Raw genomic sequence first — 14,420 nt, 5'->3', positions numbered from 1 at the left:
TCAGTGGTACTGTACTATTACATGCATATTACAGAAGTACTATGTCTTCATCTTTTGCTATCAAAATACACAAAAATACTGCCACAATAACTTTGTTTTGCAATAGAACAAGCTGTAAAACATACATATGCTAACAACAAATAGTTATACAATTTAAAGAATAGGAAAGTGAACTGGAGAACAATGATATAAAGTAAAAAAGATGTATAATAAAAATTCGGGCAGTAATGCAGTAATTCGAGGAATGTCGGATCAAAAATACACTAAAGAAATAATGGAAAGGTTTGAAAGCAGTGGTAAATGTCTTTACAAAGAGTGTAATACTGTTTAAGTCGGTTCGATATGATTCATTTTATAGAATTTGTGGTATGGGTAGAGAATTTTACGACTGTTGGGTATAATTAGGCAGGAAAGACAACTTTGGACTTTTAAAGCTAAAAGCTGAATCATAGCGTGTTGTTACAGCAGTTTAGCTCGAATGTTGAATGAGGAGACTAGTTGTTTGAGGGACTATTTTTCGAACGATAGACGTTTCAGGGAGTTTGAAAGTAAATAAGAATAGCTTATGGTGTTGTACTACAGTTTTGTAATTGCAGCAGAAAGCCTAATTTTTGCAAGTTTCGGAACACATATATTCGTTAAAAATTCGGCTATAATGCTCTCTTCCTGACTTTTGATTTTACAAAATGCAAAACAAACTTTCTTACAGTTATGAAATCTAAATTCTACACATTACTGTGCGCATGCATTATTGGCTCAACTTCAGGCATGTATGCTGAACGTTTTGTCAAAGTAATTTCATGAATAACATAATTTACTGTTTTCTAGCGTAGTGTACATAGAAGGAGAGGCTCTCGATTTCTTATATGTATAGATATTGTGTATGCAGAATGATGTTTGTTACATCTACCGATGATCCTCAAGAAGGAGAGAAATTTAAATAAAATTTACTTGATACAAAAACGAAAAACAGCCAGCAAAAGAAGCAACCCCGCACTCCCAGAAAATCAAAAGCGATTGGAAATGCGATAGCTTAAAAAATATAATAAGAAAAGCACAATATAACACTGGTTGCGTTAGGCAAGTACCGCTAATAAACATTTTTAATCACGCTTTCGTTCGCGAGCGACATTTCAGATCTTTGGTTCACTGTTTTGTTGTAGTTACTTTAGCAACACCGGGTAAATACAGGCCGAGTTTTTGCTCTTGCCATGACCACCAGATCCTTCGTAAAAACCTCTCGCCATAGAATCTTTGTTCTCTCTTACACCATCTTGCGGTCACCATTTCTTTTGCATGCCTCTCTTTCGCACGATGACTTTGCTCTATTTCACCGTGATATTTATAAGCTACGAACATTTTACCCATGCAGATAGAAATCGGTCGCCCCGCGAAGCCTCACATTTATTTTTTGATTCTATGAATGATTTTGCAGGAAAGGCTATTTCGGGCATGGAAGATATTGATGAAGTAGTTTTTCTTCGACTTGCTTTTCGAGGAGGTAACGAAATATACCCTCCCTTAGGAAAAGACATTCGAGTTGTACTGTCTTTATCTGGACGAACTTGCAGTCTAACTCCGCTAGTTAAATCAGAAAAGTTTACGCCCTTTATAAACTCGCACGCAATTGGTCGATGACGACTTTCCCGCCTACCCGTGTTTTTGTCAGGTTCAGGCTTTACGGTAATGTAAACAAAATCAGTTGGTTCTTCCTCTCCGCATAAATATTCGACGCAAATTTCTTCGGTTGCTTTCCTTGCTCTTGCGCGATATCTTCTCCGGCCTCCCGCATATCCATATGTCGGTCTCCTGGAAAAGGTAAAGCGTTATTATTTACCTCGTTTGACACGAACGTGATTATTCAAATTCTGCAATTTGACCCAACGGTCATTATACGCAAAATGGTGCCGAAAATGCAACGAAACCAATATATTCAACTCGCATGAGTTTGTGTATTGCAATTCCGAACATATATGATGAGGTACAAGTGATTTGGTGTTATTGGGAGCTTAATTGATCAGATATATTGCTCCTCGAAACCCCTAGGTTTTGATAAAGAGTGCCCTGCGATACTTATAGCTTAATTTATGGTAAACTACATAACAGGCGTAATTTCGATAGTTAGGAAAGTAAATAGTATTTATTGTAAAATGAATTTCTCCTACTGTGGGGGTTTTAGTACTTCAGGGTTTCTCAGGAGTAACACGTCAAAAATAAATAATAAATATAAAGACGTTTTTCGAGAATATGAATGATGTAACGCTTTGATAAAGAGTATACGGCAACATTTATTGTGCAATTTAGGGTAAAATACAGAACAAATACGTCTATGTCACTCTGTTATAGTGTTATATAAAAGTGTCAATGACTGTTACTGTTTATATCTGGAAACTTAATCAAGTCTGTGACAGCAATATAGTTGTGCGTGCATATACACCACTTTACAACTGAACGAGAAGACGCATCCCCTTGTGAAGTACGCGTTCTTACATGCATGATTTTCCTTGTCTGTCATAAATGTGAAAAAAATGCAATTGGGCATTTATATTTTCGAAGACTTTGAAATTTTTATAAAAAATATGTCAACATATTTTAAAACAGCCCCGGAGGCCGAACAAGAGTCCTTTCTTTTGATTATTACACTACAAGCTCACCTGAATGTCGGAGTTCTGAAATTTGCTTTACTCCAGCCTAAAATAGTCATTTCTCGTGAGCCATTTTGATGACGAAACGCAACTGCCTCCACTACCATAGGAACAGCCCGATAAAGTGTTGCTTGATCAGAAATTGTCACAGATACTTTAACATGACAAAAAGTTCTTGTTTTGGAGGAACTGTGACGTAAACGTCCGTCTCCAGGGGCAACAGCTTTGATTCTGTCCCCGGCTCTAGAAGCGGCTCGAAAATCACTCTCTCGTAACATGTCTCTATCGCGAAAGACGTAAGTTCGTTTGTCAGGAGCGGTGTTTCTACAATCTTCTTCTTGACGAAAATATAATGCGGATGGCGGTTCACGTTCTTGGTCAAACTCGGCTAAATAATTGAGACTAAAATGATCAGAGGTTTGTACCACAACACTTGAAATCCCATATAAATGTGGCAAAGAGCTTGTGACGCGGCCCATTTCTCTGTGTGGAACATCTGGTGCAAGCATCGACAAATCGTTTCCCTGCTTCCAGGCCGTAATATAACCAATTTTCTTGCAACCAACAGGCAAGCATATTCCATTTGTGTCTGTTGCTCTGGTCAGACCCTCAACCAGAGTTTGCATTTGCGCTATACCTCCATCCAGCGACCGCCGTCCGTTTCGAAAACTCTCAGGAAGTTCGTCCGTCGTCTTCATGATGACACGAACTCCAGAAACGGTGTTGTTGTTGTTATCGAGCACGCGTACTCGCACAAAACATGGCGGCTCACTGTCGCTCAAAGCCCATGGAGTATCCAGTCGTGGAATTTTTGCTGAAAGTTGCAGGACCTGTAACGCATTATGATAAATATAATTTCAATTTGAAAAATTCAATCCCGTTTAGCCCAGTCCCAATCCATTAAACTAGTTACAACTTTTCATACTATTTTGGGTGTTGTTTATTCACACCAAAGCGTAATAGCTATCTGCTAGAAAAATCATAAACTACGTATGGTATATGTATGACAGTGGCTCGGCGGTATGGCGTACCGTGTTAATCGTTAGGAATACGCTTGCTATCCCACCCGTGATACGAATCCCGTATAATGATTGCTAGGCTTTTCGCTGCCGTGGGGCGGTTAACGTAACCGACGGCTTACGGCTTTCTCTACCACCAAGCCCACGCATCTGAAAACAAATAACTGAATAACTAGTCTCATTCTCGATATGGCCTGGTAACCGGATGGGAGGCCGTGGTACGCCATATGATTAACCGTCATATCGGCCTTCCACTACCACTGAATAAATATGGAAATCCTATCTTGTCAGGTCCAATATAGTTTTGGGAAAGACCATTCTAATGTCGATAGGTCATATATATATATTCCTATTTTAACTTTGCATCTACTAAATCAGTTCATTCAACATTAAGACAGTTTAAAAGGAGATAAATATCACACGAAAATTTGCTTTCTTCTATCCTTAGTCATATTGTAAGTAGGATACTGTATTGGAATGGAACTTCATTCCTTAAAATAGGCTACGCAAAGACGTACTCCCGCTAACTAGAACTGCAATTCTGTAGGATACGGTTAGTAATAGTATGTGGTACCCACTTTTTCTCCTCGCTTGTTGAAAGCAGGTTCAATTTCAACTTTTGTGTCTCTTTCTCTCCATAGACCAGTCAAATCGTCTAATTTCCAGGGTTCAATTCTCTCTCCAAAAGCAATCGTATTTACAAGGAAGGTGGCTGGCTTTTTTGGTAGAAGTTCCAATGCTCGTCCAAATCGATTGTACAAAGAAACCGATAATATATCTGTAATATTTTTAATGTATAACTATAAAAATGAAGAATGGAGTGTAAACCAGCGCGGTACAAGTGCGGGTCAATAGTTAGAGGAGCAAGATTCCTGCATATGTTTTGATATATATTTGATTTGACAAGTTTGTATGGCAGTTTTAGCTACTCACTGCAAGCCAGACCAACCTCATCAAACAAATTTGAACCTTTACTCCGACGACATGATAACTGGTTAACGACTTCTATACACATATCAAATAACTGACTGGTAGGTCGCGATTGGCATATGAATGAATCATTCCATAGGCTTTCATAGACTAATATATGAAGTCCTACACTAAATACAATGTTGAATAGTAAAGACGGGATAAAAGGGAGCCATTACAAATGCACTTACACGAAGGTAGTATAATCTTTTTCGATCCTTGCAGATTCAATCCAACAAAATTTCCTGGAACGGTATGAAGTTTTCGTTCGTCAATTTTATAATCTCTTCGTACGATACTGATAACAGCATCTACTTGTCCGATAAACGGGTCTTGAGCTCGTTGTAATATCAAGGAACTCGGTGGAATAATGAGACGTAGTCTTTCGCTTTTACTGGATGACGGACTTCTGCTAATAAACATGAACATACTTAGTTTAGTATTAAATAAGTGGGTTGAAAATGCGCAAACTAGTTACTACCCGGAGGTGTGGCGCATCGTGGTAAGCGTAGGAATAGACGCAGCATCTCAGATTACGCTACCTGGGTTCGCATGTTTGAATCCCGTTGGGGATAAATATGTGCAATAGGATTACCGGACTCGGACCGGATTTGTTCACGTTACCGCTGGTCGGTTACGTCTTCGTTCACATCACGAGTTCGTGCATCTGTAACAAATACTTTGATAACCAATCCCATACACAACATGTACTGGTAACCAGCGAAAGGCCGTGGTACGCCATACGATTAAGTCGTTTTATCGGCTTTCTCTCCTTCGGTATAAATATGTGAATCCTAGCCTACACTAATCGTAAAGTAGATTTGCACTGCTGAAATTAGATGGTTGGTTTCATTTTCCATTAAAAAGAACATGACACGATGGATCGCACAAATGATCCATACAGTGTATCTGGGAGTGGGTACAATTTTAAGTATATATATGTAATATGTGTGCATGAAGAACATGTTACGCGGCAGAGATCAACAGGATATTTTGAGGCCGATTGGAAGATTTTATTATGATAGAGTGATAGACTATCTAACTTAGCGGTTCCCTACGTTTATGACCGCCATGAATAATTTTTTGAAGTGAGTAAAACAATTGAATGTCTTGTGTTATACCGTGGCCTGGTTTATAAAGCTAGCCTAGACTTATCGTTTTATGCGAGCTGGAAAACAAGGCCTCGTGGCAAAACTAAATTTAATCACAATGTCAACTAATTCCTTGAGCTATTTTTTTTTAGCTAAAACATCAAAATTTGGTTTTAGTTTGGTTGTGGCAGCATCAGGCGGGCAAAATTGAATTAGCCAACGGGCCGGGTTTAGTCCGCGGGCCTTATTTTGCCCATGTCAGGGTTAGACTGGACCAAACCTCCTTGTACTCGAAAAAAATAATAGACATTCACTTCTTGGGGTCTTAGCCTCTAAAATAATGTTTCATGTCTTTAATAATTTCCCCGTACCTGAACATATATTTAAGTCCCAAACTAGCGTCAAACCGTTTTCTGTACGATCTTCCATTCACTTGGACGGTGTGGATTGTGACGTCACCAAAAATAACGGGTAAATTTTTGACTGTAGAAGGAAATCTTTTAAATATGACGTCATCAAAGGTAAGAGTTACGTAACGAATATCTTCAGGCAAAGAGGCAAATGATATACGAAACGATCCAGTACTTGATGTGTAACCTACTACTCTGAGTTGGTGCATGATTTTGACGTGTCGAAGTAGTTCGCCTGAAAATAAAGGGATGAAGGTTGAAATGTTATAAAAACTTCTATTTGTTATTTATTAAACTTTATCCTATGTATTCGATATCCTATGCTCGCAAGCGTCATTTTGGAGTGAATTCACAATAACGGATTACTCGCTACAGAAGCACATCTTTTATTGCATTCACCGTGTTTTCGTTTTTATCTATGTATATATATCTTCCTATGTTAGCATAATAGTCAAAACGCTTAAAATATCCTTTTTCTGTTCAGATTAAAATAGCAATGAAACGGGAAAAGAAAAATTTTAGGCGCCCATAATGTATGTGTACCAATATGTAGGTAACTGATTTTGTTCGCCTACTTTACATAAAGTTGTGTAACGGGACTGATCACCAGGGGGTGTATTCACTTGGCTATCACAGACAATCGCCAAACTCGTAATAGAACTAGTATAAGGAAAATCGGAATAAAATTATGGCCTAACCCTAACCTGGCACACATACTACGGGAGTACTAGAATTTACACAATATATCTCCCACGTCAAATTACATCGGATTCATTGAAACTCTAAAAATAAATTGAAAAAAGCGCTGCTTTCCCAAAGCATAGCTCAAAGCGAAGATGAAACGCCATAAAAAAGAATATACCCGTTATAGCAGTTTTCAATGCCCCCTCTACAACGGTAACCCTGTCTTCACATGACGAGCAGGCACACTTCTGTACTGTAGTGACGACAAATGAAGCGGAATACAACATATGACTACAGTTGACTGTTACTGGTGACGTCACAGAGGGGCGACAACATTGTCTTGTTCTTCCGCATTTTCTTGATGATCTTCTGTGGCTGTCTTCTAATTCTGGATTATCGTAAAAGCAGGGAAGACCAATGCATTGCCCAACGTTGAGTGTGTCTTCTAAAATTTTAATAACAGAGAATTAATTAATTTCCTCATTTCCTACTTACATATTATGAGACAAGAGGAGGCTTGGTAATACAAGAAGTACCGTGTTTCCCCGAAAATAAGACCTAGCCTGAATTGTAAAAAGAATTCTAATATCGGCTTTAATTAAATAAAACGTTTCTATCATATCACGAGAAGAAGAAATAATTTTAATACCTCGGGATCTGGCTACATAGCACCCATCTGGCAAATTCAGGGTTCTTCTGCTGGGTATTGGATTGCATGTCGCAGTCCATGGTTCTGTAAAATATATGAGTATTTTTGAATGCAAAAAAAAAAAAAAATCTTATGTATTAGTGGCAGCTTTACAACATTTTGTTCAAACTGGGGACTTGAGAACGTCTCATAAAAAAATTAATCTTCGATAGTTCATGCAAAAAAGGGGTACTATCGTGTGTACCAGGTTAGGGTTAGAGCATAACTTTTTCCTTTTTACCGTATTTTAGTTCTTTTACGAGTTCAAAATTAGTTACCTAGTACCATATTGGTACACAAACTTCTGGAGCGCCAAAAAGGGTATATGCTTGTTTTGCGTTTTTGCTTTTGAAGAACTGTTACAGAAGTTTGCTTGCCATCACGGCCACTGATAAGTTCCACTTACCTACTACTCTCAATACAGCCGGATCCGACATTTGTGATCCTAATAAATTAGAAGCCTTGCAAGTATAAATCCCTTCCTCTATTTTGCTTATATTTTTCATCGTCAAATAAGCCTTTGAGTGTCCGTATATGACAGGGCCGCTAGATTTTGGGTCATCTTCGGACTCAGTTTGAGGAGGTATTAAACGTCCATCTCTGAACCACTCAACAGTTGGGGTTGGTATCCCAGCAGCTTCACAACAAAATGACACAGAGTACCCCGATGGTACAATCTGCAGGAAAATAATGGAAGTTATAGTTGATAATGTACACTGAAGAATAAATATGGATCGTAAAATATTTTTTTTACCTGCGATACTGGTGTACGAATGAGCGAGGAGGGAAATTCACATAAATCTTTATTGAAAGAACATTTCCATTGTCCATTGTAGCAAATGCTGGAAAATAAAAGCTTACGATTAAGAGAAAATTTAGTATTGTATTGTATTGTAAAAAAATATTCAACAGCGGCTCTTTTGTCACCCAAAAAATGAAAAGCAATATCTAAATCAGGTTGTGAAACATTTTTTGTCGGTGGCCATATAACCAAATTCAGACATTTAGCAGGGCCACACAAAAAATTTAGCGCGAAAGGCAAGAGAAGAGAACATACTTAGGCTCGCAGTAATAAATGCACCGGGCAAAATAGCGGAAGATTTAACGACAAGCGCAAAAAAATTATGTATTTTATCCATGTAAGGCGTAAGCAAACATAAACTGTCGAATTAGGATTTTATGCTTGATGTGGAAAAATCTGAGGGACACATTAAAAGGCTTGGCTGGCCAGGTTGTGACCCGCTGATTGCCTGTTGCACACTCCTGATATACATTACCTCAGAATTACGATCGTATAGATATTTTGCTTGATTCAGATAAGTGCAGTCAAACAAAATACAGCAACATAGTAAAGTAAATTGCATTACGTTGTCTCATTTTCAATAGTTAATTTTATATTTTAAATTTTCTTTTTGTACATCTTAAACAGGATGTAATGAAAAAGCAGGTTATATTCCAAACCGCAAGATTCAATTCGTCTCAAAAATACAGCAGTTCTCTATGAACTGATTTCCTAGACTTCTTGTCTGAAAACTTGTTCGGAGCCATGTTAAAGACACAAATTTGAACAATACTGAATCATAGCCTATCTACATTTTTTCGTACTATGTTTCGGTAATCCTATCTAAACCCTTGTCTAGAGTCTTTTTTAGAGCTATGTTGAATACATGAATTCCAACAATACTGAATAGCCTATTTAGTATCTACAATTCTACATAATTATTAGTATTTTCATACCATTTCTCGCAATTTCTGTTGTGACTTGTACCGTTTGCAAATTGTGTACCAGCGTCAACACACGGGCATTGTTCAAAGTTTATACATTTTCCTTCGTGTAAAACCATCTCGTCGGGACAGTGGCATCCGCTTACACATCTCTCATTAGAGGCGCATATTTTTCCGGAATCGTTTATAACGCCGGGACAATATCGAACACATCTCGGCCCACATTCTTTGTAAACGTTGCCGGATGAACAATGCTCCTCTGTAAGAAGAATTAATTGTTTTAATTAAGAGGTTTGGGAGGTAGAATAGGCTGGTATTCGAGTATAGGAGGGATGTGCAATTACTTTTCTGAGTGGGCAAGTTACAGCAGGTAATAGACTTGGTTACTGGGCCGGAGGCTTAAAAATAAAGCTAGTCCAGCAGCTAACGTTTGTATAATAATAAGCACAATGTAACAATCGGGGTCATTATGACGTGTTTTTTGGAAATTTTCAACGGGAATTTATACCCATAAAACTATAGTCGTAATTTCAGTAGACATAAGTGGGTCGGACAAAACACTTCGGTGGGCCAAATCAAATGCGGAACAGTGATTATGTAATAACGAGGAATATACCCAAAAAGACGGAACAAGAAAAAAATGATTTGTTTGAAAAATGAAGATAACATACTGTATATTTTCAAATACCTTCTCAACTTTTTATTAAAATACTCTGGTACTATAAATTGCTTCAAACTTTGATTAGTAAACCAGCTTCAAATAATTTTTTTTTTCAAATTTTAACATCCGTCATTTTGTCTTGAAATCCACTATATGTGCTGAATACTTTTTCTCTCAGATTTAGATTGGCCAATTAGTCGTAAAATAAACTGTTACAAGCTAGATATCCGACCATTGTGACAAAGAACTGTAAATATAATAGCAAATTACACTTACTGCAAATATCTTCCGTTCTCCAATTCAATATAACTCCTTTTCTAAGGCATTCGTCTGCGTATGCTGATAATGCAACACAGAAATATATACTCGTTCTCTGTTAGAAATAAAAAAAAATGTAAACTGAAGTCGAATTTTATAGTACTTTGCCAAGCATGGGCTAGAGATGAAGCGTACCTCGACGACACGCTTCATCTCTGATCCATGCTTGGTAAATTATTCTGTAAAAGGAGACTAACTTTAATTGAAGTGCTACACACGTCGAACTTGCATGATTCTATGTATGGTCCCGGTAGCACTTTTTTATGACAAGGACCAAATGAAGACTGGTCTAATAGAAAGCTACAAGCTCCAATTGCTGTTTCCCTCAAGTATTTATCCCGGTCGCACGGACGAGAAAGTTGTCGAAATACAGAGCAGCTGTGAAATATACAACAGAAAAATTTAGTTACAATTGAAATTGAGTTGTAATGTTATATTTTGTTCAGGAATCCAAAATAAAAAAAATAAAATATAATTTTGTTGACACGAAGCGTGTACATGGACTATTTTGCAAAACTGTCTGATATTTTACCTAAAATTTTACGTTTCTATTGTAATTTATAGTTTTTTTTTTTATATATGATCTTTTGTCTTCGTGCCCAATATTTGGGTATTGCTCCTTGTTTAAATAAGGCAGTGTAGTTAAGGATAGCAATATTTCATATAAGCCTCAGCGTCGTACTTCTGGTATTTTGTTGAGGCATGACTCGGTGTCGCAACTGAAGCCTAATAATTTTGGCCTATTTTGATGAACAAGGGCATTCAACTGATTATCTATGTACTTTTTTTGGGAGCTTCTGGAGTATGTGCACCAAGATGGCGCACAACCTGAAAATAGTATGTTTATCAGGTTAGGGTTGAGGTTGTGCGCCATCTTGTTCCTAAGGACACACTGGACTCTGATTACTTGATACATCCCATAAAAATACAATAAAATGAATCTATGCTGCTTCTAGATGGTAGTGTTCATTATATGGATGTATTAGTAGTCTTAACATGCACATAGGAAATAATAAAAATGGAAAACATTAAATTCGCCAACCTGTAATCAATTGTGCCTTCGGACAGAGACCAATTGAGTCCAAATTCGAGATCTGAACTCACAGGTCGACCGGATCTTAAAATATTATCGTCCGTTGGATCCCCATTGTAATTCCCGCAAAATCCTTGTGTGCGACCGAAGTATTTGGGACCTATCGTGAGGTAGAGGCGATGCGGTAGAGCCCATTTTAACTCAAAATCATTCCCAGCAGTTAAAACAATGTACAAACCAATCTGTGTGAAAATATTTAAACGGTTAAAGATATGTGAATTGTTTTCAAACAGTTTTCGAAAAAACTCAGAATTCAAGTAATTTGAAAAACAATTTAGAAACTGAATTTGAACATTTGTTATATAACGCAGTAAACAATTTATTTATTTAGCTGAATTGTGTAACAGAACGGGAGATTTATGAAGATACGAAAAAGTTGACGATATACAGTACACGGTAGGCGAGAATGTTTTTTAAAGTATAGTAACACAAATAAATAAACGAATCTCCCAAAATTGTCTAATTCTCATATTGCATTATAGTTAGCAGATGATTTTCGCATCAATCGAAGATATGAAAATGCTCAACCTCCGGATGTCGCGGTGGAGCCGTAAAGTACTATACTGTTTTTTGGACTTAAAGTGTACATATATACGGATCGTTTTCGTATTGTTGCTGGTGATCTTGTCGGATGTAGTACTTTTTACTTATCGATTTCAATCGGTAAGTATGTTGATAGGTATTTGTCTGTCTGGCTGTATGTCTGTCTGTCTGTTAGATGCACGCGATATCTCACGAAAACGAGGTTGAATCTGCTCCTAATTTTGCATGTGCATTAATCATAGCTCGAATCAGAAGCCTATTGATTTTCGATGAATTATGTCGTATAATTAGCGAGTTAATAATTAATTAGTGATGGGACACACAGTGTCACTATGAAGTAAGAGCGCTGTTTTGGGGATCCTCTGACCTTCGATCGATAAATCTTCGGTCTCCGACCGATATTCTCGTTATATTATTGTTGTTATGAATAAATCGATTTTCTCTTCACTTTCTGGACCAATTTATTTGACATTTCCAGTGGTTAAAGATTGTTGTTGTCGGTAGGGGACTATTACTTTTCTTCGTTTCTGAATTTCCTAAGAACCCCATGAGATCTGATATATATTTCTAAAATATTTATATCTAAAATACGCTGTTTTATTTTTCATTCGTTGGAACACGTTTTTATGAGCAACGTAACGGCTATCTTCCGTTCTAATTTTGAAAACATGTGCTACGCGAGAGTCGGAAATTATTTGATACCGATAAGTAGATTGATGTAGACTAGGTACGGTGAGTTATTGTGAAATGTAAAGAACTCGAAGACGGGAGTTTTTTGTTGAGCTGGAGGTAGGCTACCGGTAATCTAGAAGATTTGTTTTGTCTTGCGTGTCCGTATAATTGGGCATTGCTCTTATGTCTTAAAGTGTTTTGCTGTATACCAGTAGGCTACATCCTACGGCGGAAATGATCTAATATGCAATGTACAATCCTATACCGTCATACATGAGATATCGGGCAATAAAGTTACTGTTATTTTTTTTTATTTCCGTTTAACCGATCTCACATCACTTATATTTCTACATATTTTACCTTTCAGTTTACCTTGTCAATAGTAAGTGAATCGCCAGCAATTGTATACGGCAGAGTGACATGAGCACTGTTCACAGTCACCGATCCACCACGTTGGATATCGACAACAGCTGCTAATCCCGTTAGAGATAAAATTATGGTCACACTGTTGAGGCAGCTTAAACGAGGTCCACATCTTCCGTTGTAGAGAAGGACCTATAATAATTGTGATTGTAAAATCCTTTACCGTTCTGATGGTTTGACTAGAATTTGTGTACGCCTTCGAGTTAAGCCTGCCAATTTTGGTATTTACGAGTGGTCTCAGCTTGGACGCTGTCTAATATGGATGAAGGAACCTTGAATTTAAAGATTTATAGGACGTGGCCTTTGTAAAACCTCTGTGAGATACGACCGAATAACAGTGTCAAACGTTCTATTAGATTTGATCAACTGATAACCTAATTCTTCGAAGTACGGTAAATAATATGATTTGTCCATATGAACAACATATTATGCTATGCATGTAACATGGTTTAAAAAGTCGAGCTTGTTTTGTTGTCTTTTGCACACTAGACTAGATCACAATGACGAATAGTTTTATTTTGCTATTTTGATTTCATATTATGAAATGTAAAGGAAAATATCATGTTTTCCTCAGAATCCTGCTCCAGATTGAAGATTGTATCTTGGTACCCGATCGGCTATTTATTCAATATGGTGGACTGTTATTTCAACCTAACAGCAGTGCTATTATGCCTGGCTTACTTTGAATTCGTTTCCGCTTGCATCATGTGATAAAACATATCCACAATCTCCATGAAAATTGAATCGTCTTCCGTCAAATGTAGTATAATGTGGATCCCCTACTGCTGAGCATATACCTGAGTATTATAAAAGAGCTTGAAGAATAAATGCATAAAATTTATTCATTTGAAACAATTTAAATCGCGTGGCAAGGCGCGTATGAAAAAGTCACGAGTCACTTCAAAATACAAAAAAGTAAATTTTGTCAACGTTAATTTTACAACATAATTCATATTACTAAAGTTTGCGATAATACGTCATTTTCGCATTGCAATTCGAGTTCACATTTTTATCCCAGAGAACCTATGCTTATTTTTTTCATACGCCTTACTTGGGGAAATCCCTTTAAGAAAGGACGCTTTCAGTGAATATATTTCAAACAAGAGCCTTTTAGGATATAGAGTCTCAAAACGGAACTTTTCTTCACATTTCTAATGATCTTCAAATAACAAGCTCACATTAGAAGTTTGTGGTGAGTTTTCTCATTTTTTTTTATATCTATTTTAAACAAACAGTCATCATATTGGAGGTAAACTTATGTAAATTTGCACTTTGGAAAGATGGACGAGCCGAATTCTTCTTCCGCTAACTGAAAAGTAGTTTAGATTTCAAGAGACGGGCATGGAGTGAGAATTGTCCATCGGTCATTCAACGAAAAATAGAAATATGCAAAAAATGTTTTACTAAGATAGAATGCATCATGCAATTTTTATTTAATGGAGTTGCTGAAAAATTTTGAAATTTTGTTATATACCTCAA

The 14,420-nt window shown here is 37.1% G+C and overlaps 1 protein-coding gene across 2 annotated transcripts in view; it reads right to left on the bottom strand.

Moving 5' to 3' along the window:
• Positions 1 to 76: 76 nt before the first annotated feature.
• The window catches only part of LOC120330683 (uncharacterized), a 53,944-nt gene continuing 39,600 nt past the window's right edge, over positions 77 to 14,420 (bottom strand). Inside the window, exons 13-27 of one of the 2 annotated variants that reach the window (XM_039397567.2) lie at positions 13,623 to 13,738; positions 12,891 to 13,073; positions 11,253 to 11,485; positions 10,408 to 10,588; positions 10,169 to 10,265; positions 9,244 to 9,490; positions 8,261 to 8,348; positions 7,913 to 8,183; positions 7,468 to 7,551; positions 6,997 to 7,263; positions 6,096 to 6,369; positions 4,825 to 5,045; positions 4,243 to 4,442; positions 2,655 to 3,475; positions 77 to 1,809 (exon numbers count right to left, since the gene is read on the bottom strand). In XM_039397567.2, coding sequence (XP_039253501.2) covers positions 1,350 to 1,809; positions 2,655 to 3,475; positions 4,243 to 4,442; positions 4,825 to 5,045; positions 6,096 to 6,369; positions 6,997 to 7,263; positions 7,468 to 7,551; positions 7,913 to 8,183; positions 8,261 to 8,348; positions 9,244 to 9,490; positions 10,169 to 10,265; positions 10,408 to 10,588; positions 11,253 to 11,485; positions 12,891 to 13,073; positions 13,623 to 13,738 — 3,743 coding nt within the window. In that variant the 3' untranslated portion in view covers positions 77 to 1,349. The remainder of the gene's footprint in view (positions 1,810 to 2,654; positions 3,476 to 4,242; positions 4,443 to 4,824; positions 5,046 to 6,095; positions 6,370 to 6,996; positions 7,264 to 7,467; positions 7,552 to 7,912; positions 8,184 to 8,260; positions 8,349 to 9,243; positions 9,491 to 10,168; positions 10,266 to 10,407; positions 10,589 to 11,252; positions 11,486 to 12,890; positions 13,074 to 13,622; positions 13,739 to 14,420) is intronic. The other variant, XM_039397568.2, reaches the window with a different exon arrangement.

The sequence above is a fragment of the Styela clava genome, chromosome 6 (assembly GCF_964204865.1).
Source record: "Styela clava chromosome 6, kaStyClav1.hap1.2, whole genome shotgun sequence".
Taxonomy (NCBI): Eukaryota; Metazoa; Chordata; class Ascidiacea; order Stolidobranchia; family Styelidae; genus Styela; species Styela clava.
Note: the sequence above shows the minus strand (reverse complement) of the source record. Positions and strands in the feature narration are given on the sequence as shown.